Below are 27,446 nucleotides of genomic sequence, written 5' to 3'. Positions count from 1 at the left end.
GGTAACGTCTGTGCTGTTAAGGGAGATTGAAATGTCTTCAGCATCACCCCCAAATTACCTCTGACAGCCAATCTGAATATTTCTGTGCTCTACTCTGCATGCCGGCTCCCACTGAACTGCATCAACCACATTTGCTCCCTATCACAGGACAAAGCCGAGGGCTACGCTTACATTTGTCACATCTCTCTGTTTGTGTGTGCTTTTCTTTCCTGAGCGCTTGATCATAAAGATCATGTTTTTGTGGGATCACTTTGGTGTCAACACTTTGGCTGAAAGTGACAGCTGCGCATCCCCCCCCCTGTGGCTGTGTTTGTGGTCTTGTCTAGCTCAGTGGGCAGCAGAATGTGGTGTGAACACTGTCAGGGTTAGGGGAATTGTTCACAATGGCATCATCCCAGGGAGAAGAGAAACGTCTGTGATATATCTGAAGGTTTGTGGCTACTCCTGGAAGTCATTTTTATGTTTCTGGCCCCTACGTTTATTTCTGAGAGCTCAACTGTAGGTGCTATAGCCTTACCTGGAGCTGTAGGGGTCCCAGACCTGGTGTGGCGGCAGCAGCAGCAGCCATCGTTGTGGGGATGAGCTGGAGAGGGTAGGGGTCACCTGAAGACAAGAATCACATTTTTTCTATATAAAATGAAATATCAAATTAAAAACAATGACTGCTTTCGAGCACTTTACACACCAATGGCACCTTATCCTCAATTTCTCCACCTCCCCCCTGTTAGACTAGGATGGCTCTGTGACCCCTTCTCCACCCACGTCTCCATTTTCCTCTCCTATCAGCCTCCATCTCTCTTGTTCACTCTTTCCCCTCATCCTTTTGTTTTTCTCCTCCCTCTCATCCCGCTTTGGTCTCTTGCTCCCTCTCTCCTCTCCCCCATAAACCCTCTCTCCCACCACCACCACCGCTGCCACCTGAGTCCCTTTCTGCAGCTGTTAAAGCCATCCTTTGTGTCCGCTGCCGGTAGGGCCCTAATGAAAAGCCTGATTGTGTGTCCTCCTCCTTAATACCCCCTGACAAAGAGCAGTGAGGTGAAGGGATTCTGATAAAGCCGGCCCCAGCACCGTAATTAAGAGCCGCGACTGCCGATTGCTGTTCTCCGCTCTCCCTTTTTCCCCCCTCAACTGTCTGTTCTCCTGCTTTGTGGACACAGCGCTGCTTTCACTGCTCCCCTCACTCTTCTCCTTTGCTTCTTTCCTTCTTGGTGCCTTCTTCACAAGTTACTCGCTACCTCTCCATTTTGTCTCTTCCTTTCCTTCATCCCTCTCTCGCCCTTCTGTCAGGAGTGATAAATCAAGAGATAGATGGATGAACAGGGCGGAAGAGATGACAGAAGCGAGGTGGAGAAAGAAAGGGGAGAAAGGGGCGAGTTTGGATTATTAGTTAGTAAGTGCAGATAGGCTGCACTGTAATTACTCAGAGAGAGAGAAAGAAAGAAAAAGAGGGACAGAAAGGTCAGAGATAACAGGAAAGAGAAGGTGGAGAGTGAGGGATAGCAGCGAGAGGAGCAGAAGGGAGAAAAGAAGAGGATACGGTGTTTAATTATGGTCATATTGTACAAACATGCTGGTTGAAAGCTCCGATGTGTATTTGAACTTGCTCTCTAACTAAAGAGGAGTTGGTGGACTAGATCGGGCTTTTGTGCCGATATCTAATCCAGGAAACTTCTTTCATCTGAAGAAAACTCGAGAAGCTTCTCAGTGCTTGACCTTGCATTTCTGACCTGAACCTTGAGCACAGTGATCAGCCTCTTGGCTCTATCTATTGTGTGTATTTGCCCGTGTACGTTTTGTGTCCTAGCTTGGCACAAGCCAGACTTTCCTTACAACATATTTTCCCATATATCTTCACTCTTAAAAATAACACACACAAAAAAGAAAAAAGAGGGTGAAAGCAAAGCTGAGACATTCCTTTGTCCAGTTGGGAAGGAGGGCAGGAGGGATTAAAGAATTATTTCAGGACTGTGTATTCTAGGAGATTGGTCTGTTCTCCTCGCTCCCTGGACAAACATGAGCCCAGTGGATATTTATGCTCCTCCTGGGGGTCGCTGTAACAAAAGGGAGAAGGACAGAGAAAAGCAAACATGTTGCTCTTGGCTCGGGGACAGCGACCTAGGCGGACGAGGCTGAGATTTCTCACTGACAAACAGACGAATGAGGGAGATGGATGAGGGCAAGCGATATATACAAAAACATTATCAGTGACACTTTGATGTTACAATTTTGCACATTTTTTTATTTTTATAGAGGCATTATAGAATCTTTCAACATGAAAGCAACAGCGAGACGATGCAGTTTTCTTACCATAAAGAGTAAAGCTTTCTGTGTTACTTTTTTCTGAACAATTTCAAGTTACTCAGACTTAATTTTTGAAAAGAAAAACCTGTGTTTTGAACTTGGGATGTTTAGTTTAGGTTACTCATCTCTAAAACACCCTTTGAATCACTTTAGTCTCATCTCCAAATAACAAACAAATAAAACAGAGTTTGTCAAACTTTAGAGCGGGAAACAGCATATTTAGGCCAAAGTTTTAGGTTTTTCCTGTTTACTCTGAAAGTTAAAGATATAAAACATGGCCAAAATTTCAAATAACAAAGTGATCTCTTAGTATGAAGTTGCACACGCAGACATGTTTTGATCCATATGATATCATAAAGAGTAAACATTAGATCAAAGATCTTTGATATGGTCATCTCAGCCTCTCCTCCAGACTCAAGCACAGAAATGCCACCCAGCTTCTGCTCAAAGCTTCTGTTTGAAAGTGCGAGCCCATCTGGGTTTAAGGAAGAAAATCTAAACTGGCACGTTTCAGACTGTGGATGAATTGAGGGGCCGCGTCAAGGTTTAGTATAAGATTAAAGAAGAGTATTTTGAACTGTTGTTCATGCAAAGCTACCCTAAAAATAGCTGGAATTAAGCTTCCAGCTTTTTTCAAAAAGTTACAACCATAAACGCAGGTATGTTTTGCACTTATTTATTCGTTATCCCTCCCTCGAAGACGCTAGCTGATTTCTTAAACTGCAGCGTGAAAAAAGACTGCGTTACTGTTCAAGTGCTTAAACAGGAGAGGCTTGGAATGCGCAGAAATCCATACTGTGCAAATAAAATGTATTCTTGTCTTCCAAACTGCGAAGCGCCGTGAGAATATGTCAGCGCACAATGCTACACATGTCCTATTTAGAGCTTCACCACCAAACTACATCGACTCACAACAACTTCGAAAGTTGCCAGAGAGTTTTCTCAGGGGCGGCTTGGCCTGCCGCAGTGTGCCAGTCCGGTTGAAGTTGGCTGAGGCAGTGAAAAGACAAGCCCACTACTTGACAGGGTATTTACGTGGGCAGTGGGCGTGGGTGAAGATGGCACTAATTAAAATGGAATGGACTTGTTTGGGAAGCTGTGAAACTCTAAGTGGGGTGGGGTGGGGGGGGGGGGAGTATGCACGAGCCTGTGCGCACACTTACATATTTGTGTCTGATTTGTGTGTGTGTGTGTTTGCAATTCCACAAAGCCATTTCTGGCTGTCTGGACGTGTGTGTGCGCGCGCGCGTGCGTGTGTGGGGGCTGCTTTGGAAACATGTTCTGGCTGCGTCCCGTGTTAATGTGAGGAGAACCTGGGGCAGGTCACATTACCACCCTCCCTCCCCCCCCTTCTGCTAACCCCCCCCACTGTGCATTTATTCTCAGCATCCCCTGGCAAGCACCAACCTCTCCTTTTTTCCTCTCTCTCTCCCCATCTCTGTGTCTCTCTCTCTCTCTCTCTATCATGGTAAACAACACATTGCCACACAGCCGGAGCGTGATAGCCAAAAAAAAAAAATAAAAAAATTCTGCAGGACGCCTTCATTTTGTTGCTTTTATACATCAAAAAATAGACAAGACAAAAGGAAGGAGCCAAAAGGACTGAGTGAGAGAGGGAGAGAGAGATAAAGAGAGTGTAAACAGGAAGGGTGTATTTGGACTGGTTTTTCTATTAAGAGGGAGATGTTGTTATAGGGGCGAGCTCGTCTTTTGGGAAACAACCAGACTCCTTGTGTGGGAAAATGGTAGGACTCTACCTTGCTTGCTTGGTGAAAAACATGTGAAACATCACACATAAAAGCTACTCTGAAAGTTGCACCTATTCATGAATGTACAGCGTGTGTGTGCGCGCACGGATGCCACTCACTGCAGCCAGGCTTGTAGTTGAAGCCAGGGGGCATTAGGAAGCCCTGCTGGGCCGCAGCTGCCGCAAGAGTTCGCTGGTCTGGGGGAAAGACAGGAATCATCAGTGGAGGGAGTTGGCCCTGGACCTGCTGATGAAGGAGGGGGAAGAACAAGGGGGGAGGAAGTCGGAAAAGGGGGAAAAGAAAGGGAAATGAGAAGGCATAAACATTACGACCTGTCCATTTGTACAGCTCTTCATGTGTGCATGCGCTGGGAGCGATATGAACAATGCTGAAAATAAAGGTGTGTTTGCACAGTAACACAATCAAATGCACTCATATACATACACTGTATGCATGTAATCAATGCGCAACACACGGCTGTAAAGAGAGCATCATGTCATTTCAAACACAAAAAGCCACGTCACGAGGACAGTTCACTAAACTCTAACAACAGCTGGCCTTTTCGTTTTATTTGGAAGACAGTGCTCTCTTCCCTTCTCCCTGCATCAAACCTCCCACCAACCAAAACACACACTAACATACAAACACACAGACACAACGCTGTGTGCGCGCCTGTCGGCAGAGAGCCATACGACTTCATAAGGTTTCCAGGATTTTAAAAGGAGACGAAGGGAGAAAAAAAAAAGAAAAAAGAAAAAGAAAAAGAAGCTCCTCCGATGGGTGACTTTGGCAGGGATGACAGGAGAGAGAGAGAAGGAGAGAGAAGTAGGAGACAGATGGTTGCACTAAACAGCGTTCTGCCAAAAACAACACACAAAGACTTGCGCGTGATGGACTGACTGACAGTTTGAGAGGAAAGATAGGAGAAGATAAGGCGAGGAAGACAGGGAGAGTGGAAAAAGGTGGGAGAAGGAAGGAAATAACGGAGAGTTTCTACCTAAAGCTAAGGTGTAACGCGAGATGAAGACAGCAAAGCATCCCAAAGCAAAGACGGTGAAATTGTTCTAAAAAAGTCAGAATGTAAAAAAATAATGCGAGAATCTTGCGTAATCCTCTGAGCCAGCCCTAGGACACATCTTGCCCTCTTTGTTGTTTTTATTCAGTAACGAGAAGCATACAGTTTGTCTTTTTACATTGGCCACCAGTTTTTTGAATATTAAATGGCAAGATTACAACAATGCTGCGCCCACACTGTACTCAAATAAAATTAGAAGTACAAGAAGCAGGTCTTGGAAGTGTAATATATTTAATTAACAATTTCACAGCTTCTGTCAATTTAACTATACCTTTAATGATGTCTTTTTCTGTTTTACAGTATAAACAGATTTCTGTCAGGACCACTACAGTCAAAAGGAAGATTGTTTTTTTCCATCTGCAGTAATTTGTATTTGGCAGTATGCCTCTGTTCCGGGACCTCCCTGTGCATTTGTGGAAAGACTAAATTCAGGAGTAGCTCAGAACAGAATAGGCATCAGTGACGTAACAGATGTGACACTGACTGAGCTTAAAAAGGGATGAAAGGAGGTGAAGTTGGGTTCCACAGCGGCTTGCAGAGGCCACAGCAACCAGGCTGATGATATGCAGCTTTCAAATATGCAAATACGATGCACAGAAAGCTATTAGCTGAGCCATCAGCTGATGTGACTGTCAATGAAAACAGCTGATCTGCCAGGGCTGCTGCCTCAGGCTGACTGTGAAACCTGCCAGAACTAATGCTATGTTCAATTTAAAAGAAAAAAAGCAAAGACGGGCATCCTGAAGTTTCCGTGTTAAACTGTGAGGCTTCCCCGCTTAAATCAAATCCCTGATAATGTCTTAAGGCCCATGACCTGCACATGTCTGGTTGCAAAGCACTTTGCTCCCTCTTTGCAACTAATCTCTCTTCCTCTTCTTCTGTCACTCTTATTTTGCCAGGAGACCAGAGAAGGTAATGGCTGAATAGGATAATGGGTGAGTAAAAGCTGACTGATGTGGAAAATTGATCTGGAATGAAGGAAATGGCTGCACAATCATAAAGAATGGTGGTGGTGCCACGGTACAATCGGGTAATGTCTCAGCAATGTGAGCCCTTTAAGTGGTTAGTGTTTGAGACAGGTAAATAGAAAAAAAAGAGAGAGAGAGTGGCTGTCGCTCAGTATCAACAGTGATTTTACAGTGTACTGTAAATTCCTGTGCGTGTGTGTGTGTGTGTGTGTGTTTCTGTGTCTCCTCCTCATCCCCCTCCTCCCGCTCCTGTGTGTGTCGGCACGCGGCAGCCAGCAGCACTGTAATCAAACTATCACAGCGCAGCTCCTGTTCCCCCCTTACACCAAAAACAATAATTACTCCACCATTTTGGTTAACCATAAACCGTCGTGCCGCCTGCGACGCACGATCAGAAGGGGGAGGCGTTCCAGAGCGACGCTCGGACAGGACCCCTGCGGGGACGAATCACAGACAGAACAGTTCTGCTTTGCCTTTCAGGCCTAATTGGACATATGCTGGAGTAGAGCTGGCTAGAAATGCTGTAATATACCGGAGGGAGGAGAGGGAAGGGGAGCAGAGGAGCAGAGTAAGATAAGTTTGAGGCAGATGTAGCACATATATACTGTACATACACACACTAGTATATCTATATTGTGTGACTCAGTGTCTGCACATGACTTTGCTTCTTTCTTTGCCAATGAAAACGCCACAAAAAGCTACCTTCTCCTCTATATCATCCCCTCCTTTTCTAAATCTCAGAACAATATGCCTGCATACAATAGGCAGACATTAATCAGCCTACAGAACTGTTGCGCATTATGTACAGTATGAGTCATCACAATGGGATAAGGAGATCAGGAGGAAGAAGAACAAAGGGATGAGAAACAGAGACAAGAGTGAGATGGGGAATGGTTTATAGAGAACAATTCCCATACATAGGTTGCTCTCATAGTAGCTGAGTTAGTGTAACAGCTGCTGAGCCGATCAGTAGCAGCAATCGCCTAACGTGCTCACTGACACTCACACTTATCGACTTTCATAAGCCACACAAAGCAGGAAACGTGGGTCGCAGCAAGTTGAGCGAGGGACTCAAAAACTGAGAGTGTGTTTGTTTGTGGAGTGGCTATCACATAATACAGAGGATCAATCACTCTGATACTGTAGGAGCTTTCTTTCCCATTTAATATTGAATATACAATAATGCCTTAAAGCAACTCACGAGCTCTGCCTTGTGATCACACCGTAAACTTTGAAACCAACAAGAAGAAGAGGGAGGGAGAGTGCTATAAAAATCAGAGACAAAGATGAGCTGACAGAAGGAAAAAGAAAAGCGGGAGAAAGTAAGAGTAGGAGAAAGGCTGGATCTATCAGACAATCTCCAGATCTCACATAAAGGAAAAGGCACATCTTAAACAGCAGGAGCTTTGGGAATAATGCGCTCCTCAGCTTCTCTTTCACATCAGGCCCAAAGCGAACATGAAAACCTACAATACACACACACACACACAAATCTTCACACTGCTACTGCTGACGTGGAGAATAAGAGGCGCTGCGGCTTTCATCTGCAAACCCCACCTCCACACCCAAAACAGAAACCTGAAACGAAACCGGATCTGAAAAATGCCTCTAATCAGTGAAAGCTAAATGCAAAACAAAGAAAAAAATTACTCTAAGCAGAAGAAGAAGAAGAAGGGAAAAAAAAAAATCACATATATTAAGAACAAGTGTGAAACTTTTTCTCGAGAAATTTCACAGGGGCAAAGGGGACGGAAAGAGAGAGAGAAGTTGACAATTCACCCTGGCGAGACAACTTCTCAGGAAATAAACAGCAGATAGAGAGAACAGAATGAACAAGAGAGGGAGAACGAGTGAGAGGAAGAGAGACGGAGAGGGGAGCAAGAGTTGGATAATTGGCAGCGAGTCGAGGCTGCGTTCACCACGCGCCAGGCGGCACAGCTTGAACTTAAAGCGCCGCTGCGGCATAATGAAGATGTGGCCGCTAATTAACATATGGGGTGCGAAACAGGTTGGTTGGCACGCGCTGCGCTAAAAACTCCAAGGTAAAGTTATTATTGGGGAGTAATTAGCTCTATGAAGTTAATGCGCCGAACAATAGCTGCCAGCGCCGCACAATATGGCTCGCATCTGAGCGCGCGAAAAAATAGCCCCCGCTAAAGTGCGAGTCCCACAGCTAAAATCTGTTGGCGACCATATGCTCCGGCAATTAATGCAAGACCTGTGTGACCTATTGCTGAAGAGGGGATGTGCGAGCGATAGAACCAATAATTAATTTGGAGAGAGAGAGCGAGACCGAGAGAGAGAGAGGGAGCTGGCTTTTAATATTAGTCCATTAACTTTCTATGGACAGTGGGCTATTAGGCCCGTGTGCTGTGAATGTAGGGGCATGGTTCAGGTGGCAGTGCCACTGCAGGATGCACACACAGGTATATCTGTGCCTGAGAAAGCGTGTGTGTGTGTGTGTGAGAGAGCGAGAGGGTGGGCCTCAGTGGGAAAGGCTGTTTGGTTGCAGTCCAGTTTATTAGTGCATACGTGTGTGTGCATGCTGACACACACTGTGTAAGGAAAACACAAATTACACTGGCTGCGGTGTAATGGGGGTGATTAAATAATTACACAGCCAATTGGGTTAGCTGCTCCTATGCAAAGACTACAGAGGTGCTCCTGCGTTACGTTCATGGTCTGCACCGTGTGCGTGGAAATCAATAAATGTTTTTGTCTGCCTCTTCCCAACAATGAAAAACACAGATAGAGACAGGAGTTTGTGCTTGTGATTGCATCAGGTATTACACTTAGCTTTGTGTATGTGAGATTGAGTTACCAGTGTAGGATGGCCTTAATAGAGACCTTGTTAGCCGCTGTCGCCGCCAATTCTGGGCTCTCTTAAACCAGTCAAAGCATCAGGTGGCTTTACTCATTTTCTGATTTTTTTTTCTCCTTGCTCTCTCTCTGCTCTGCTGCCTTTGACCTATAGCAGTAGTGATTCTTGATGAGATTAAAGACGGCACACAGGGGCAGCGCAACAGGAGCAGACACAGTTGAAAGTGTGTGTGTGAGTGCTTTGCATGAGTGAGTTTTGATTCATTAGGCAGGCCACACTTGTGTTCTCTCATCCCTCTGTTTCAATATATATTGTGCATTTGTGTCTGGCAATTCTATAAAAATGTGTGCGTGTTCTCAAGGTAAGCCCTGAGCCTCACGGCAGGTGAGCTGCTTTCATCCCTGTCGCGCTTCCTCGCACGGCAGCAACAGTCGTCCCCGGCAAACACCGGGGGGAGCCTCGGAGACAAGACGTTTAATTAGAATGAGACGAGACGAGAAGGAAAGTAAAGGGAAGTTTGAGAAAATGTGCTCACCCCTTCAAGCTTAACAAGAAGGCCCCTAGCAGGGGGTAGGAAAGTGTGTGTGCATGTGTTTTTGTGTGTCTTGTACGTCCTTATGTTCACACATGTTCCTGTTTTGGAATTTTCGTGTGGACAAGTTAGATTGAACCCTTGGAATGAACACAAATTTTATAACATAAAGGGTGTTTTTCAAGGTCTCTGCTTAACCAGAGGGAAAGGTTTCGTCATGTTTGGGGTTTTGGTGTAGGATTATGGCAAAGTTAGAGATAACGTACGGTCAGGACTTCAATTAAAGGTGAGGTTTAGACGGTTTATCACAATAAAAGTAAGGGTTACATCCAGGGAAGATTGAGGATTAGGACAGTGTATGAAAGCTCACTCAAAAGTAAAACAATGTGAATGTAAGGGAGAGTGTGTGTGTGTGTGTGTAGTGGATGATTAAAATTAATGGATTGTAAGTGATGCTAAATCATGGATCATTTCAGGTAGAATCAATTAGAGTGAGAAGACAGCCAATCACCGACTTGTGAAGACTAATGAGCGTCTACACAATGAAGGTGCACGTGTGCGTGTGCTGCTCGTACTGTATGCCATTAGCCTCTGCTGCTGTTATGCCCGTCTGTGCAAATGAACTTTCTTACACCGCATTCGGCGAGTGCTGCTGGCCTAAATAGCGAAAGCTAACACGCATATCACTAGCCCGAGAGGGAAAAAAAGAGAAAAGAAAGCAGACACAAGGACAATAAATAATTTGTCCTCTTTTCATGAAGGATGTGTGTCACTCTCCTCTCTTTTTCATGAGCTTGATTATTCGTTTCATTTCATCACCTCTTCCAAGTGGACGGTTGAAAGCATTCTTCACAGGCCTTTGGGGGTTCAAGTCTAACAAAGCCAAGGACGGAGACACACAAACACACACACACACACACACGAAGGGACAGCTGAACTCAGCCTTGTTAGGGGGAAATGCAATCACAAGGGGCTTATCATACAGACACAAAACACACATACACGTACATACACACCCGAACACACTGAACCTGGTGCCCTCTCTCTGGCAGGCCATTGTATTGTGGGATTGTGTGGACAATCTCTTCATGAATGATTAAGCAGTGTATTTCTCAACCAAGTCTTTGATGACGAGTGTGTGTTTGATCATCGAGCGAGTGTGCAGCACTCTCCACGACCGCTTGCGATATGTGTGAACGGGCAAGGGAAGGCGTATATTTTGGATGTTTGTCCGTGTATTCGCATACTTTGTTGTGTGCAACATATATGTGGATGTCTAAGTGTTTTGAGCTGCTGTGATGAGCGCCTGTTGATTGTGTGTCTCTCTTAACGAGGCTGCCTACAGCTGCCCCTGCTTGTGAGAAACTATTGTTGGGCCCGTTCAATGGAGAGACGCTTGTTTGGGAAAAGGTTGCAAAGTCATGGGAAAAGAGAGCTTTGTCTCGGCGGGGTCGTGAGGGAGTGAATCATGAGCGGACGTGTTTATGGCTTCACACACACAGCTGTAGTGCGCGCGCGCACACACACAAGCGCATGGGTTAAGAAACGAACGCATGGAGAAGGCACAGAGAACTCCTCAGACGCAAACATGTGCTCGCTTTTTTTGTCAGAGAGACAAAACGCGGACAATTAAGAATTTAATTCGCGTAAAGCAAATAAACACAGCTGCTTTACACAGTATCGTGGACACACACAGACACACGTCCTACACACATGCTATCACAAGGTTTCTTATCACACAAACCGTGTATGGCTAAACTCTCAGGGGAAAGGGAGTGTGTGTGTGTATGTGTGTGCGCTTTCTTGGACAGGGTGTCTCTTTATGATACAAAGCCCAGCTTTCTCAGCTTAAAATTCAGTGTCATCTGCCTTTACAAAGGGCTGGGCTATTCGTTCCAAGCCACCTGGACCAAAATAGAGGCTCCAGTGTATGGACCCAAAAGTACAATACTTCCATTTTTAAGTGTTACATATATAAACCCACCCATTTTCTCAAGCCGAGGACCAGGCTCACATTCAAAGGGACTTTTAATTTGAATTACTTTGCAGTTTTATTTGACTTTACTGGCTATTTAACATTCACTTTTATACACCACATGATAAGATTTGGCCATTACTAAATAAAGGCCTATTGATTTTGCATTTCATAGGATTCGGTGGTGATGAAAGTCCCTTACAAATCTCCTTTGAAGCGAGAACATAAACAAGTAGCTCATACAACAACCACCCAACTCAAAAATATCACGCAATATTAATCACATCTACAACTGAAACGTTTATTTATTTATTTATTTTATTTTATTTTTTAAACACAGGGTACTACTTGGCCTGCAGTATGAGAGTGTGAGGATTCTCATTTTATTATTATTATTTTTGCAGTGTTAAGAGTGTTTCTGGCATCAACCTCTGTTCAAAAGGGGAAAAAACGTGTGAGTCGTAGCAACCAGGTTAATCAGGTAGGGGCTTAGCTACGCACAAAAAGAGCAAGGATGCCATATTGGACAGTATAGTTTCTATGGGTTTGCAGTCGTACAAAAGTCAACAATGTGGAACTTTCCTGCAGAGCTGTGCCGAGGTGGGTGTGTTTATTTGTACTTTAGAACGTAACAGCCTTGAAATAATCAGAAAATAAGGTTTTACTTGTCTGAGTCTCTCTTTCACACTTGCTACCATTATCTAGGTTGATTAGCTGGTGCTGTATTCCTTTAACAGTCACTCTCAGACACAATGGAATAAACATCAGAAAAGTGGACTTCACCGACAGTGTGACAAGCAAGTTGGATTTATGTAATAATCACTTAAACCGCACATACTGCCAACAGAGTACTTTTGATTTTTCCAAGCAGACCGACCTATTTTTAAGTGATTACACAGGTTGTGTATGAGTGTATGTTAGAGGAGGAGGGGTCACCATTATAAGTCAACGTTGATTCAGGCCCCAAATGCTGATGGCTGAGCATAGAAAAGCTGCAACAATCACAATCACAAAATTGCTATTGTGGGTGATGCCGACACGCGCGCAGACATATTCGCACGCTCACACAAACCCAACACACAAAGGGCACATACACAAACATGCGCGCACATCATATGGATGGCCATGCAGACACAAGCTGGCCTCACCTGGATTTGTTGCTGCAGGAGGTTGATTTTGTGTTGCTGCTGTAGAAGCTGCTGCTGTTGCCGGGCAATCTGTGGACAGAGCACACCATGCGCTTTTAGAACTGCATACAAAGTGCATGCGTGTGCGTTCGTGTGTGCAGAGCCTGTGGGAGATGCGACACATCTGCAGGTCTCTGATGCCCCAGTTGCACGACAGAGGGTCAGTGCCCCGGTATGAAATATTAAAAAGCTCATTTCATATGGACTCAACACCGACCCACTTACTGACATGCTGACAACTGACTGCTTTTGATATACGGATGTTAGCTGAAAATAATGAGCACACAATTTTTAACAGTTAGCCTCACAGGATAATTTAAAGCTGCTTGTTTTCACTTATGTGACTGCGTCTTTTATTTAACTAGGAAAGAATTACACAATTATGTGAAATTTGGCTTCTACAATCCTAGAAAACAGACAAAAATACAAATACTTTTGTTCTTGAAAGGTAATTTTGTACTTTCTTTACCTTTAGTTTTGCATTCAAAACAATGCTTTCAATGAAACACAACAGCTACAGCGAAAACATAAGTAACTTTTGAGCTGAAACTCCAGCAACTCCTAAAAAGAAATGGAGAAACACAAGAATTCACATAGAGTACAGTCTTCATAATGTCAGAGTCATGCACTGTGTGCTGGTGCAGGATGAAGCCAGGAGCACTGTAATGCATTGTGTTTGTCACAGGTGATTTGTCCTTACAGCTGTAGTTTGTGTGTGTGTGTGTGTGTGTGTGTGTGTGTGTGTGTGTGTGTGTGTGTGTGTGTGTGTGTGGGCCCATCCTTCTCTTTGTAAAACCAAGCCTTCCAGGAGCAAAAAAGCATGGCAAAAAAAGGGAAACCCTTCTCTATGCAAATACCTGGCAGACTCTCGCCTGGGAGCTGGGAGTGTGTGCATGTCTCTTCTACATCCGCTCCAACACTACATACCCTCAGCTGATTCCTGTGTAATGTCCTTGTGTTTAAGCTGCCAAAGGCGCATGTCTCTGGCTGCTTGAGCGCTGCATGAGATGTGTGTGTGTGTGTGGAAGAAAGAGCGTGCAGGGGACAGAAAATCCTGTGATTTGTTGCTTTTCAAATCCACCTTCTGTTGTAGACCTATAAGATGCATTTTAAACAGTACTGACCTTTGAAGTTTACATTTTGCAATGCGATCAATCAAACAATGTGCTCCATATACCAAGTAATGGAGACTGAATGGCTTGTTAGTATGGACATTTTTTTTTTCTTTTTGCAGCATAGGCATGGAGTAAACGCCATTTCCAAATGAGGCCCTTCACATGCACCGTGCTCCTATACCTGATCCTGCTGCTGCTTGGCGAGCTCCATCTGCTGCCTCTGCTTCTCCATCTGTGAGGCGGCCAGCTTCTTCTGCTCCTCATGGGCCGCCAAGAGCTGCTCCCTCAGGCTGCTCAACTGGCCAATCATGCCCATGAGTTGGCGCTCTTTCTCCGCCAGGCTGTCTGGGGTACCTAAAGGGCAAGAGTGAAGAAGGGGGGGGCAACAGAGGTCAAAGGTGATATGAAATAAGCAGTACTCTGCTAAGGTTACCCCGTGCTTTTTGAAATTCCACTTCCAGTTTTTAGACTTGATATTTCCTTTGTTAAATTAGAAACAGGCTGATTACAGCTGGATGAGTCCGAGCACCTCAAATATTAAAATTAACTCTGTAGTTTACTGTTTTTTTTCCCAGTTTTTGTAAATTAAAATGGCTATACAAAGGATGGCATGAATCATTGGGGTTGAAGTCAGGGTCAGAGAAACCAAAAAGAAAAAACAGAGCAAAGCTATCCATGACTTGTTAGCTGACTTAATATATGACTGGTTAGGGGCTTTGAATGGTAGAAGGGGGCATGTCAAAGGAAGATGGGTAAAGTGCCGTTTGTGTGCAGCAGGGTTGTAAAACCAGATGTTGACTCATTCTCCTGGGCACAGAAGGCCAGCAGTGATTAATCAAGCCACATCCATCACCGCTTTTATTGCCGTATTGAAATAAAGAAAATAAAGCTGGCTGAGGAAGTATTTGTAAACAGGCAAAATGTGGTGGGAAGAAGAGGCAAAGCAAATGTAATGTCTGAGCCAGAATCGTACGTTTACCAAACAAAACGAATCTTCAGCCAGGTTTGCAAATTGACATTCTTCACTAAAACTTAAAGTACAATCAATATTTATCCGATTGGTGCTGAAATATGGATAAATTTGGAAGTGCTCCGTAGCAGTATTGAGTTGTATTTTTTTTCCTATGAGTGTGCTTGTGAGAAAAAGAGAAGGAAAAGAGAGAAAAGGAGAGTGTGTCTGGTCTGTGTTTACCCTGCAGTCAGCCAACCTCCTGCTCACATTTAGCATGGCCTGACCTTTGACTCCTTAGATCCTGACATACCAGCTCCATTACAAACACGCATACACACACTTCCACACAAGGCCTAAATCATTCAACAGGATGTAGTTAGAGAGAGGCACACGGAGGCAAAATCAGTATGTGTGTGTGCGCCCATGTCTGGTCATATATATTGATGTTTGCCTACATGCCTTTGTTGTGTGTGTGTGTGAGTGTGCGTGTGAGTGTGGAACAGCACAATCCCCCATTGTTCTTCAGCTGCTACCTTTAACAGGGCCACATTCCTGCACCAGTCAAACCAGATGAGGACAAGAAAAGAGGGAGAAAGAGAAGGAAACGGGAGAAAAGAAAGAGAAGCACAGCAGGGGATGAAAGAGGGGAGCCAGAAGACGAGATCTGTGTCCGGGGGGGGGGGAGACGTAGGCCATGTCTGCTGACCTGGCCTTTGACCGCTCGGGAAGGTGAGAGCCATCCATTTGTCTTCCCCTGTTGGTAGCTGCCGCCTCACCCGCCGCCACCCCCACTGCACCCACCGACACCCCCTTTCCCCCCCTTCTCCCTCACTTCCCCCCGCGCTCCATCCATCCGCCAACAATGAACAATAAAGGCAACTGTCGGGAGCACTGGCCGCTGGAAAAATAAACACGCCGCTGTCCTAACTCACAGACTCACCTTTGTAGAGCCAGAATGTATATGTGTGTGTGTGTGTGTGTGTGTGTAGCCAAAGCTGACCAAGACAAGAAAGAGCCTTGTGTTACAAACGTTGGCATGTTCAAACGGAGGGGTGAAGGGGTGTGAAGGAAGGGGAGAAAAAAAAAGAAAAAAAAAAAGAGGCTAAGAGGGGGGTTGCAAAGGTGAAAGGATGGATCAAAGGAGGCTTTTTATTGTAGGGCTTTCTTGTTAGGGTTAGCCTCCCTCTGCACACGCACCCACACATATAGAAAATTGGTTCCAAACAGCGAGCGCGTGCGCGCTGATGTGAACGGACATTCCTCGAACCAGGAGCCTGGAAGACGGTCCTCGTTCTTTTTCTGCAAGCTGTTTCCAGCTCCCCTCTAACGCCGGGGAAAACGACACGCTCAGTAACTGAGACGAGATGTCGAGAATCTCCAACGCCGACATGAGGCGCCCCCGTCTTTTGCTTCTCATTTCTTCCCATTCACACTTTGAGAATTTCTGTGGTCACCCCATAAATCAGCTCGCGTTGCCTCGTTTCTTCAGCTGCTGCGAGGCAGGCAGGTGGATCGATAACTGGTTTCCTCCATTGGTTTACACACATTTCTCCTTAGGCTGATTGCCGCGGCCTGAGCTTACCTACAAACTCCCCGAATCGACACCAACTCTCTCCCTTTTCGCTCTCTCTCACACACGCACACACTCGTGCGCAGGGTAATTAACCAATTTGTAACAATGTAATACTTGTCACTGTGTTCGGTGCTAATTAATGACCCCGGCTGCACTGATAACTCCCCCTGGGTAAGTAAGGAGGAGTGGGGATGAGATGGCCAGGGAGGGAGGGAGAAAGAAGAGGAGGAAATGGATTATAGATGTGAAGTAGAATAAGAGAATGCAGAACATATGCAAAGAAGTATATTTACTTGGACACAAGAACTTAATTTCTCTGAATAATCAAATTAGTTGATATCATCAAGTCAATACTAAGGTGAGAAATTAAGGTACTTAACATGGTGGGTGTTTTGTGGTAGTTTGTAGTAATAAAAACCAGAAGAATTGGTTATCCTAATAAAGTTACTTATAGTCAGACCATTTCTATTGCATTTATTGTTTATTTAAAGATAAATGAGGAGTTTAAAATGCACACAGTAAGTACATTATTAGGAATACCACTGTTGCTCCTGCTAGCTGTGTGTGTACCTGCCTGATCCTGTTTGCCTAATTTGTTTTAGGAAGACCAGTCAACAATTACCTTCTCCTGACCAGTCAGTGGAACCAAGTGAAACTCCTCCAACTCTCTTGCTCTCTCTCAGCCAGCATCCTCTCCCCACACAATATTAGCTGTTCCTTTTAATTGTCGTAATGACTTTAAACCTGGTTTTGTCTCATTATGTATGGGTGGTGTACAGAATGAACCTAAAGTACCTAGATGGTCATATTAAACCTGAGTAAAGACAATAAAGATAACAAGGTCAGTGAATAAGTAATCTTTATGAGCCAAAAGCTTAGGTTTAGCCCTCCTCCAGAAGCTGTGTTTCAGGCAGTGTTTCTATTCTTCAGCCAAAGGAAGAGGATACCTCGGGTATCTAATCTCAGAGTCCAGAAGCCTAAACTGCCTGGTGTTTGCGAGGGTCAGCCAATCACAGAAAAATGGCTTCAAGTACAAAGCTACTATTTAAGACTATAAATGGCACCAGTTTATTTTCTTTTTGTTGCTTTTCTCTTCCTTTCTTTTGAGCAGCTAAGCAAAGCGATCATTTCACACTTTGGAACTTTGGAACTAGACTTTACTGTGTCTTTTCACACAACTTTATTGTAAAAAGGAATGCAGTGTAGAGATAAATATTTAGCAGAGATTTCAAGCAGAAGTAAAAAAGAAAAAGCAAACAGCTGTACAAAGATTATCCCCCCCCCCAAAAAAAAGAGATTGGTGCAGCTTTAAAAGTCTCTGGTATGGGGTTTAAGCATTTCCCCTCATATAAACGTAATGATGAATAAAAATGTTATCCAGATTTCAAGCAATTGTTCTCATCTGTGCTGTCACTTTTTAGTGTGGGGGAGCGACGTTAATAGCATAACACCGTGGGGAGATTTATTCCAGGACTATGAGTTCCATAATTGTGTGTATGTGTATCGCTATGTGAACCGCATGGGGCCTTTTTACCAATGTTTCTTCTCAATAAAGCCAACGGAGCAGGAGGCAGTGGCTCACTTTGTTCCCCACAAAATGCTCTTCAATGGAATTCGATGGGGGCAAAAAAAAAAAAACAAAAATCAAGAGATGCGCTGACAGTGTGAGAGCAATGTGTGCGCTCACCTACACACTGACGCTATTAAAGCAAACACTTTAGTATCTCCGCAGCTCTACCTTTTCTCACAGATTCTTACGTAAGACACGCACCGGCTTAACAGACACAAACGTGCATATGTGTGCTTCCGCTGCATGCACACACATTGCTCCCCAGCTGTTGGTGTGTGGTGCGCCAAGCGGGACGCCCCTACACAGAAATGTCAGCGCGGCAGGGAGCTGGGAAAAGGAGGTTTGATCAATGGAGCCCTGCTCTCGATGGCCACGCTGCTCCGCGAGGCTCTTTGATTACATATTGCTTTGCTTCCTAATGAAGCTCAATTACTGGAGGAGAACGACGGCTTTGCCCTGGAGTTACAGGGAATAATGGCCACAGTCTCTTCTGCCTCTCTTATATCTTTTCCCCTCTCTCGCTTTCGTTGATTCTTGCTCCTGCATATTCACAGCACAGCTCCACTTGTTCCCTTTTTGTGTCCCCTGCTGCCCTCTGTCCTACTCCGCCTGTGTCGCTCTTGGGTGTTAAAGAGGGTTGTTGTGGATAAAATGGTCGATTAGCAGTGAATTAACAGCGAGCTGCGAGACTAGCAGAGACGCCATTAACTTTTTTTTTTTTTGACGCGCTGGTCATACGCACAAGATGAAGCAGGTGTCCTGGTTTAGTTCAGGACAGATCAAGTTCATTTAGGATCACTTCATCTGAATTCAGTTCATATTAGTTCATTTCTGGTCAACTTTAACCTGAGCTGTCATCTTTACAATATGGCCCCATCACTAGATGTCATACCTACCACGCTTTAGGTCTTTCTGCCTCATATATTTAATCTAACTCTAGATGTTTTACTCAATCAAGTTCACAGGGTTAAAGTCTTTAAGTTCTGGCATAATTTAGTTTTACCGTACCTTTAATTTCTCCGACGTGCCCTGAGCCCATGGCCAAAAGTTTATCCTTCCAGTCCTTTGACAACAGCCTCTCAATGCTGGGGGCCTCTGTTTAGGGGAGGATGAGGGGCGGGGGGGCAGGGGAGAGGGAGAGAGAGAGGGATTCAGATGGCTGGCCAACATGACAATAAAGCTCATTTAAAGTCCATTTGCTGTAATAAAGGCAGCAGCGGCTCAGCCTAATGGCCGCATCAGCAGGAGAGAGAGGGAGAGAAAGGCGGAAAGAGAGGAGCTGATAATCGAAAGAGAGGAAATCTGAAAAACAAAAACAAGTGAGCGAAAAAGGGAGAGAGCGAGGGAGCGCAACGCAAGATAAAGAGAGAGACAAGTGGAGGAGATGGGGGGAGAGAGAGAGAGACGAAAAAAGAGAGGCTTTTTTCCCTCTCACCTGCTGCTAGAGAATCATTAGCCCTGTGGGCCCTGAGACAAAGAGGGCCTTAATGCACCCGCCACAATGGACACATTATCAGCTAGTGCTTTGTTTTCAACACACACTCCACGCAGACGCTTACAGGCGCACGCACATACACACACGCGCACAAACCACTACCTAAACACACACTCGCAGACTCACTAATTACAATCAAACTATGGTAACAGTTGTGCACACAAGTACACATACAGTGAGGGGAATGGAAATGTCACACGGGTGAGTGTATACTTGGAAAGATCCAATCCTAAGATGTGTGCACATATAAGCACCGGAAAAAAAGCGAACGCATACACAGATATATGGCCATGAACCTCGAGTAGTCACCCTGTTGGCTGTGATTGACGTGAACGAGGAGGAGAGAGGAGTGATCAGACAAAAGAGGGAGAAAGAAAGAGAGAGTACTTTATTTACTGGGAGCCATCTGCACTTGGGATGGGAGGCCTTCCTAAGGAGAGAGGTTTTACACTTTGAGTAGGGAGATTAACCCTATCAGCCAATGCAAACACACACACACACTTGAATGTGCTCATACAGTATATGTGGCTCCACACATAGATGTATACACACTTGCAAACGCTGACAGCAGGAAAAAAGTTTGTTTGTCCCCAGATTATTTTCCTCCCCCTATAATGACAAGACTGATTTAAGAAAAGTCTTAATCTCGCTGGTGTGAGACAGCCTGCATGCATAAACCCATACACATGCATACTGATGCACAAACACTCAGGTTTTCCACAGAGGAGAGGGGGGGGGATGTCCGGTGTGTCGAGTTGAACAGCTTAGTGCATCTTTTCCTCTAAAAGAGACACGAATGTACACATATCTTCCACACTCAACAACAAATCAGAGTACACAAAAAAGCAGCACTTCGCCTAAACTTCTTTCTTTCCTTCTCATCCGTCTATTTCCCTTTCTGTCCACAGTGGAGTGTTGACAAACCACCTGGAGATTTAAAGGATTTAAACGACACCCGATCACCTGCAAACCTGCACCCAAGCCCCCCTCACATAATCACACACACTCAAAAAATAGCGCACATTAATTTCTGCTTCCCTCAAGGCCTGAATGAGGTCCTTTCCTCTGGCGTGGAGACGACAACATCCATGCCCTGCTGATTACAGTGAGCACACATTTGCAAAAAAACACACACCTCGGGATCAACGCTGAACTTCGAGCCAAGTCCACTTCTCACTTTTTCCTGTTCGTCTTCCCACTGTCCTTGCCCTGTTCTGTCCTTGAGTTTTCAACGCTGCCACTTAACCAGTAAGACAGCAGCCCTAGTGCTTTCACTCAGAAGCCACTGTAGCCTTCAGGGAATCTGTTCACAGCAGGATGAAGGTAGGGCGAAGAGGAGGAGCACGAGTCGATAGAGTCTTTTGCAAAAACATGCATAGAAAGAGTAGAAGAAAGAGTGTGCTCCTGTGTCCCCCCCCACCCTCCACGACAGCTGTCTCACCATCACCCCAACAGGTGCTATTAGCCCCTGGCACTGCCTCTTTCTCTCTCTCCTTATTTTTCTCTGTCTCTCACTCCCCTCCTCCCCCCCCAGCCCCCTCTCCCTCAACAATGACAGAGGCTTTTAAGCCAAAGAGCTTTGACAAGTGAGAGGGAACAACAAATGGCAGTGTCGCCTGTTCTCTTTCCATTGCACTCCCTCTCTGTCTCCATCTCCTAGTTATTATTTTTATTTATTAACAGGGCTGCAGCCATTGTCCCCAGTGACAGGCTGGGGCCACTTTAACTATTAATAAAAGCCAAGAGGCTCTTTCATTGTGCGGCGGATGGCAAAATGGGAGGAAATGGGCAGGAGGAGCTGAGAGGGAGAGAAAAGAGGGGATGAGAAGGAAAGAGGGGATGGCGTGCTGTATCTTTTAGTGGGATGTTGATTGATGTGGCGAACACTAAGAGAAATGAACTTCCACTGTCACCCATGACAAACTGCAAAAATACACGCACACAGAAATAGAGGTCAAGAACCCACACATACATGTGCGAATCAGTTAAAATGATCTGTTTGAACCACAGACTGTAAAATAAAGATGGACATGGACTCTTTGACATCACTCATTGCTTTCTGGGCTTTGCATTTTGAAGCCACAATATTTGGGTGCTGTTTTGGTATCAGAAGTAACCATATTTGGATGAGAGGGTGGCGTGCCAAGTTATTGGCTTAGACTATCCAGCTACCTCTATAAACTGTATGAATGTAATGCAATGATGTTCTGTACCACACAGCAGGCTGTGTTATTCACTGCGTGATTCCATTAAAATTCTCCAAAAACCACAAACATCACAGAGACAGCTGAGAAGATCAATTCAGTGACTCAAATCAGTGGTGGTGACACCTGACAGACAGCAACAGACAACATTTGTCTGCATTGGTTAGCTGTTGTTCGACTGTTTGCTACTGTTAGAGAAACTTTCTTTGAAGTGGAGAAAACATAGTTAGACTCTGACGCTTTTTAAATAAAGTCTCATACCATGTGCGAATTGAATGAAACTGTTTATAAGAAGTAAAGTGTGATTTTTAGAGCACTCGACATTAGCTATATATATATAATGTTATATAATATGAGATATAATGTTAGCTTATAATCAGCTGTTGTCGTTTAGCTGGTCCATTGTCAGTCCTCAATCCAGTTCAGGAGTTGAGGCTTGAGGTGAGGAGCCAGCTGTGTTGTCTCTTTCCTTCACATTTTCCCTTCTTCAGTGAAGAGGACCCCTTTTCAGCTTTTGTCCTGTCTTCCTTCTCTCACCCCAACCGGTCGCAGCAGATGGCCCCGCCCCTCCCTGAGCCTGGTTCTGCCGGAGGTTTCTTCCTGTTAAAAGGGAGTTTTTCCTTCCCACTGTCGCCGAAGTGCTTGCTCATAGGGGGTCATTTGATTGTTGGGGTTTTCTCTGTATGTATTATTGTAGGGTCTACCTTACAATATAAAGCACCATGAGGTGACTGTTGTTGTGATTTGGCGCTGTATAAATAAAATTGAATTGAATTGAAAAGCTGATCAAACATAGGTATGATCCTTCATATCTTGAGTTTGAAGATGCAGACATGAATACGGGTTAACTTCTCTTCACCTTTGGTGTACTGCATATGAGGCCATATGATGTGGTATTTTGTTGTCCACTGTGTGTTCAAAATGGCGGGGCAACATGGCACCTTCCTCAAAATGACACACACTCCTATGTATTTTTAATAGTTTATGAGATTGCTTTCAGAGATATACACATCGTATACTAATCAATGAATCTTTATTAAATAACCTCAAAAAATGACCGACTGTGCCATTTATACTTAAACTTTAAGTGAAAGGCTTTTAACCATGGGAGACTGTGGGGATTAACGTGCTTTTGGAGCCATCCTAGTGGTCACTAAAGGAACTGCAGCCCCAAACTTCGTTTTTAAGCCCCAGAGGTTGCCGTTTGGTTTAGACAGCTTGAAACTGTGACCTGTCTATGCATTATCTTCTTGTTTACTAGTTCATTAGAAGCAAATCGCTTGTTTTTGTCTTCCTTCTAAAAATATATATATAAATACGTCCACGGCTGATGTTCCACAACAACAAAAACAACTTGTCCAATACAAATCGGTTCTTGAAAGACTCTTTCCACCTCGTTCAGATTCAAGGATTTATTTCCTTCAGCTCAGCGTATGGAAATGCACTTAATTCACTCTTCATGTTCCATAATGTTTTAAGAAGTCTTTTTTTTTTTTTAATAAAATCTGCTTGACAGCTGAATGGAAACATAGCAAGAATCTACTAGTGCTAATTACGGGCCAAAAATCACATAATAAAGGAGGACAGCACAACACTTTCCATGAAAATACGAGACACTACTCCCTGTTTCTCTGACGTATGGGATGCTGAGTGTGTATGCGAGTATGTGTCTGCGTATGTTGGTGTTGTGTGAGGTAAGCGGGTGGAGTCTGGTGCCCACGCACGGGTGTGGGTCGCATATTTTCAGGATTGGGTGGTGTGAGATGAGGGTGAGCGAGGATACCCCATGAGAAAGAATAAGGTGTGAGGGGAGTTTATTGTGTTAAAAGAAAAATTAGGCAAGAGGAAGTGTTGAGTATTTAAACTGCAGTTCTCTCCATTATTCGCTTCTTAAGTTGCTTTAAGGATGTAAATAATGTTGAAAATATCACACACACATATTCTGAAAATTCTTCAGCTCCTTGTTTAAACTGTATGATGTCTGCACTGAGTAAAATACCAACACACGTCATTCTAGATGTTTTTCTGCGCATTTCCTTCAATTTATATTTTTTTGCCTGCAACATTTTGGCGCTTGAATCAATCAGAGTGGATTAGGCAGTTTCAAAAATCATCTTTCCTTGTTTTGTCTGTATGGTTTGGAGCGTACAGTACAAACAACTGGTGATCCCACTGTTGTATTTTCATGCGTAAGCGAATGAATTCATCCGAGGGTGACGTTCTGATTCGGATCCCGCACAGCTGAGAAGGATTCTGGGAAAAGCAGAGGGGGGAAAGCGCTGACAATAACTCTGGAATCGTCGGCTATTATTTTGGCTCATTGGCTCAAACGGAGTCAAGCTGCTGCCCTGCAGCCGAGCCAAAACAACCCCGTCCACCTGCCGAGAGACGGAGAGAGAAACAGTGTGTGTGTGTCTGTGCGTGTGTGTGTGTGTTGCAGCAAACCCCCGTCCGGCTTTTGGATCCACAGTAAGCTTTTGGTTCAGGAGCTGCTGGAGAGAGGAGAGAGAGAGAGCGCGAGGGGAGGAGACTCAACCTCAGTCCAGCTTGCTCGGACCAACCTTACGAACAATGCCATCTCTCTCTCTCCTCTCTCTCACTTTCTATTTTTCACTCAGACGTTTTGCCCTGAGTCACCAGAAGCAGCCAGCTCTATTTTTCCTATTATCTCATATTTGTGAAGACTGGAGACCTTTAAAGGAAAAGAAAGGGGGGTGGTGGTGAGGAGGAGGAGGAGGAGGAGGCGGAGTGGTGTGTGTGGAAAGAGAAAGAAAGAAAAAGAGAGAGAGGCAGAGAGGGGAGGAAAAGAGAGAGTATGAGAGACAGAGAGCCCGGGTCCTCGGGTGCACAACAAAGGGGCCTCTGTGCCAGCGCCAGGCCCAGCCGGGCTCAGAGGAGGGTGGAGGATGAAGGAGGAGAACGAAGACAAGGAGGAGGAGGAGGAGGGCCCACAGGAAAGGGCCCTGGCTTGGGACCCGTGGCCGGCGCTTATATCCCGCAAAACAGGCTCCACATTGACTTGGGCCTTGGCAGCCATGAGGAGACTCCATCTACTCCTCCCCCCTCTAACCCCTTCCTCCTTCATTCTCCTCCTCCCCAACTGAGCAGGGGTCAGCTTTGAATAAGCAATTATACAAGCACTGGTGCAGTTTGTCTAAGACTGCCACCCTGAACACAGAAGTATTGAGATGGCAGGAAGAAGCAACAGAGAGGCAGCGAGTGGGGCACTAAAACGTGTGGTGACTTCTGCAGTTAAGAAAGCAAAAAAGCACACACGCACATTAGCTGGTGGTCATCACAGAGACAGAATACGCATGTCTACATGTGATCTAAAGATTCGACTATAACTAGATTAAGGTAACTCTGTGCAACCACCTTAACAAGGTTACCCTAAACGAATCAAAGTCAAAATCACAGAAACATAACTGATTTGACCTGCTCGTCATTTTGGATTTATAGCTTTAATCAGAATTGTCTCACGATACAACAACTGATGAAATTTCTTAATGCATCTAGACATTCGAGTCAGCTATAAAACAAATCTGATTATTCCGAGCTACATAAAAGCACTAATCAAACTTTCACCTTGTATCTGGGTTACACACTGTACGAAAAAGACTTATAAGCACCAGTTTGAGGATGGAGTCAAACACACCTACACATGGATTCGTAATTAAGAACGACGTTTGATTCCAGATAGCTTCAAGCTGTAATTACCTGACTTAATGCTTCACCTAAAACAGATTTATTCCGGTATATCTATACTTACTCCAAAAAAGCAAAAAGCTTGGTTGTTACTATTTACAAAATTGTAGCTAACCCAGTCTCGCAGCAGTAAAACGCTTCAACTTTAACAGTCTTTTACATTATGGAGGTGTTCAAAGAAACTTTTGAATTTGGAATACAACTCACTTATTTACACCCTCTCGATACCGCAGCTCTTGCTTTGCACAGTCTGTCTACCCCCGACTCCCCCCTCACGCTGACGGCGCCAACACGCTCCATTACGAAATGATGATGTTGATATTTTGATGATCAATTCATGTCTGGTTGAGCTGGGCCATGTGTCTGGACACATTTTCATCGATTCCTTCTAAAGACAGTCCAATCGTTCCAAAGCAATGAGGATGGTGCCAAGATTATGGGCAGTCTCTTGTTTATAAAAAAAAAAAAGGGAAAAAAGGAAAAAGAAACAGAAACAGGGGCACTATGTTTCAGAGAGGAGATGTATCAAAAAGCTTTTTGTCCAAACCCACCTCGCACCACCACCTCCGCAAGGTTAGCTGCTAAAAGTACCAATTACTGGCTTGTTGTTGGGGAGAACGGCGCTTGGCAACAGTTGCCGCGGTGGCCGGGCCTCTGTGTAAACACTAAAATCCCTCTCCTCCTCCTCATCCTCCTCCCTCCTTACTTTCTAACCCCCCCGCCCCACCAGTGCTCCGTTTCTCCCACTGAAGCAGAGGATCGCAGCAAGAAACAGACAGAGGATGTGTGTGCGTGTGTGTAGATTCAGTCCTTGGTCGGCCTCAGTGTCCGCAGTGACTCTTCATTCAGAAGCTGCTCCAACTTTAGTTATTAATAAACACCCAGACCACTAGACTAGGGAGGACACCAGCACACGCAGACTCAAAGTATCTGGCATGCACTCACGCTGAACAAAATCAACTTCAGAGAGTTGCGAGGTTGTTTTTCACCTTTTAATGTAAGTTAGGTTTTTGGGTGAAGTGACGGGGAAGGTGGGGGGACATATGGCCCTCCCCTGAAGTGCTGTGACAATCTCAGCTGTGTTTCGGTGCGACACACCTGTTAATACAAACCGTCACACACGTTATCACTTGCCAAAACACCTGAAGTCTAACCGAGCGGGGCGCTTTATTTTAGTCTTAAGTTGTAGAAAAGGGACACGTTTTTATTTTTTTTTCTCTCGTGCTGCAAAAAGAAAAGATCGAACTCAAAACAACAGATGCAGCAGGACTTTTTTTTTTTTGCATTCTAATATTAGGAATTGCATGGATGTATGGCAACATGTTTCCATTAAGTTCTAAGAATAGGCCGCGCCACATAAAGCGAACATTTACAAGGGTGTCAGTCAACAATTTAATAAATTGAAAATCCATTTATCTGAATGCAGAGTTCTGCCCTTCACTCCACTGCCTTTCCCTAACAGATGGTGTTGTGGGTGCTTATGTCCAATTTGATTTGAACCAAACCCTCAGCCAATTTTTACACTGGCATGAAATCTCAGCGAGCCAGATCCACACACTGGCAGTCAGAAATAGCAGCGGAGAGGGCGCGACATTGTGAAAGAACGATGAAGGGCAAAATCTGGAGCGACATTCGAGAAAGTCGCACAGAAACTTTTCCTTGTTGTTTCATTTCGCTTGTGTGTTGTTGCATTATTTTTTTCCCCCTCCTTTCTTCTCTCCTCTGCGTGTTGTTTTTGTGCCGAGCCGGTGAAATTAGCGATGCTATCTTAATGCTGTGTTTTTGCGGGAGACAGAGAAACGTTCCTTTCACACACACAGACATACACACAGCATTTTCCCAATTGCCTCTGTGACCTCCATTATCATTAAATGGTGTTTGATAGGATCTAGACATTTGAATCCACTGCGGACTAATTCAGCTCAGCCCCTGATAGCCGCTGCCACCACACCTTATTAGGGACAAGCTATGGGACTGAACACAGATCCCATTTTCATTTTACTGCCTCATACTTTACAGGCTGAAGAGACCAAGTGTCAACTGAAGTACTGATAACCACCAAATACTGCCTGCTAATTGCCTGGTTAACAAACAGAGCCTCATGAGAGACTTTTGAATAGATAATAGAAGTTCACATGCAACAATGGGTCATGCTGTATTTAAAACTCAATGTATTCACTGAGGAGCCTCTGAAAAGCTGCTCTGTTGCCACATAAAAAACCCTG

General features: G+C 44.7%; 1 protein-coding gene across 5 annotated transcripts in view; it reads right to left on the bottom strand.

The window, feature by feature from the left end:
* Positions 1-27,446, bottom strand: part of sox5 (SRY-box transcription factor 5) — a 247,819-nt gene that overhangs the window by 25,491 nt on the left and 194,882 nt on the right. For 4 of the 5 annotated variants that reach the window (XM_040035588.1, XM_040035586.1, XM_040035585.1 and 1 more), the window contains 5 exons: positions 18,826-18,912; positions 13,904-14,076; positions 12,569-12,637; positions 4,169-4,295; positions 518-603 (listed from right to left, as the gene is read on the bottom strand). In XM_040035588.1, coding sequence (XP_039891522.1) covers positions 518-603; positions 4,169-4,295; positions 12,569-12,637; positions 13,904-14,076; positions 18,826-18,912 — 542 coding nt within the window. Of the gene's footprint in view, positions 1-517; positions 604-4,168; positions 4,296-12,568; positions 12,638-13,903; positions 14,077-18,825; positions 18,913-20,447; positions 20,746-27,446 lie in introns of those variants that run through there. The other variant, XM_040035589.1, reaches the window with a different exon arrangement.

The sequence above is a fragment of the Simochromis diagramma genome, unplaced genomic scaffold (genome assembly GCF_900408965.1).
Source record: "Simochromis diagramma unplaced genomic scaffold, fSimDia1.1 OVJJ01000816.1, whole genome shotgun sequence".
Lineage (NCBI taxonomy): Eukaryota > Metazoa > Chordata > Actinopteri > Cichliformes > Cichlidae > Simochromis > Simochromis diagramma.
Note: the sequence above shows the minus strand (reverse complement) of the source record. Positions and strands in the feature narration are given on the sequence as shown.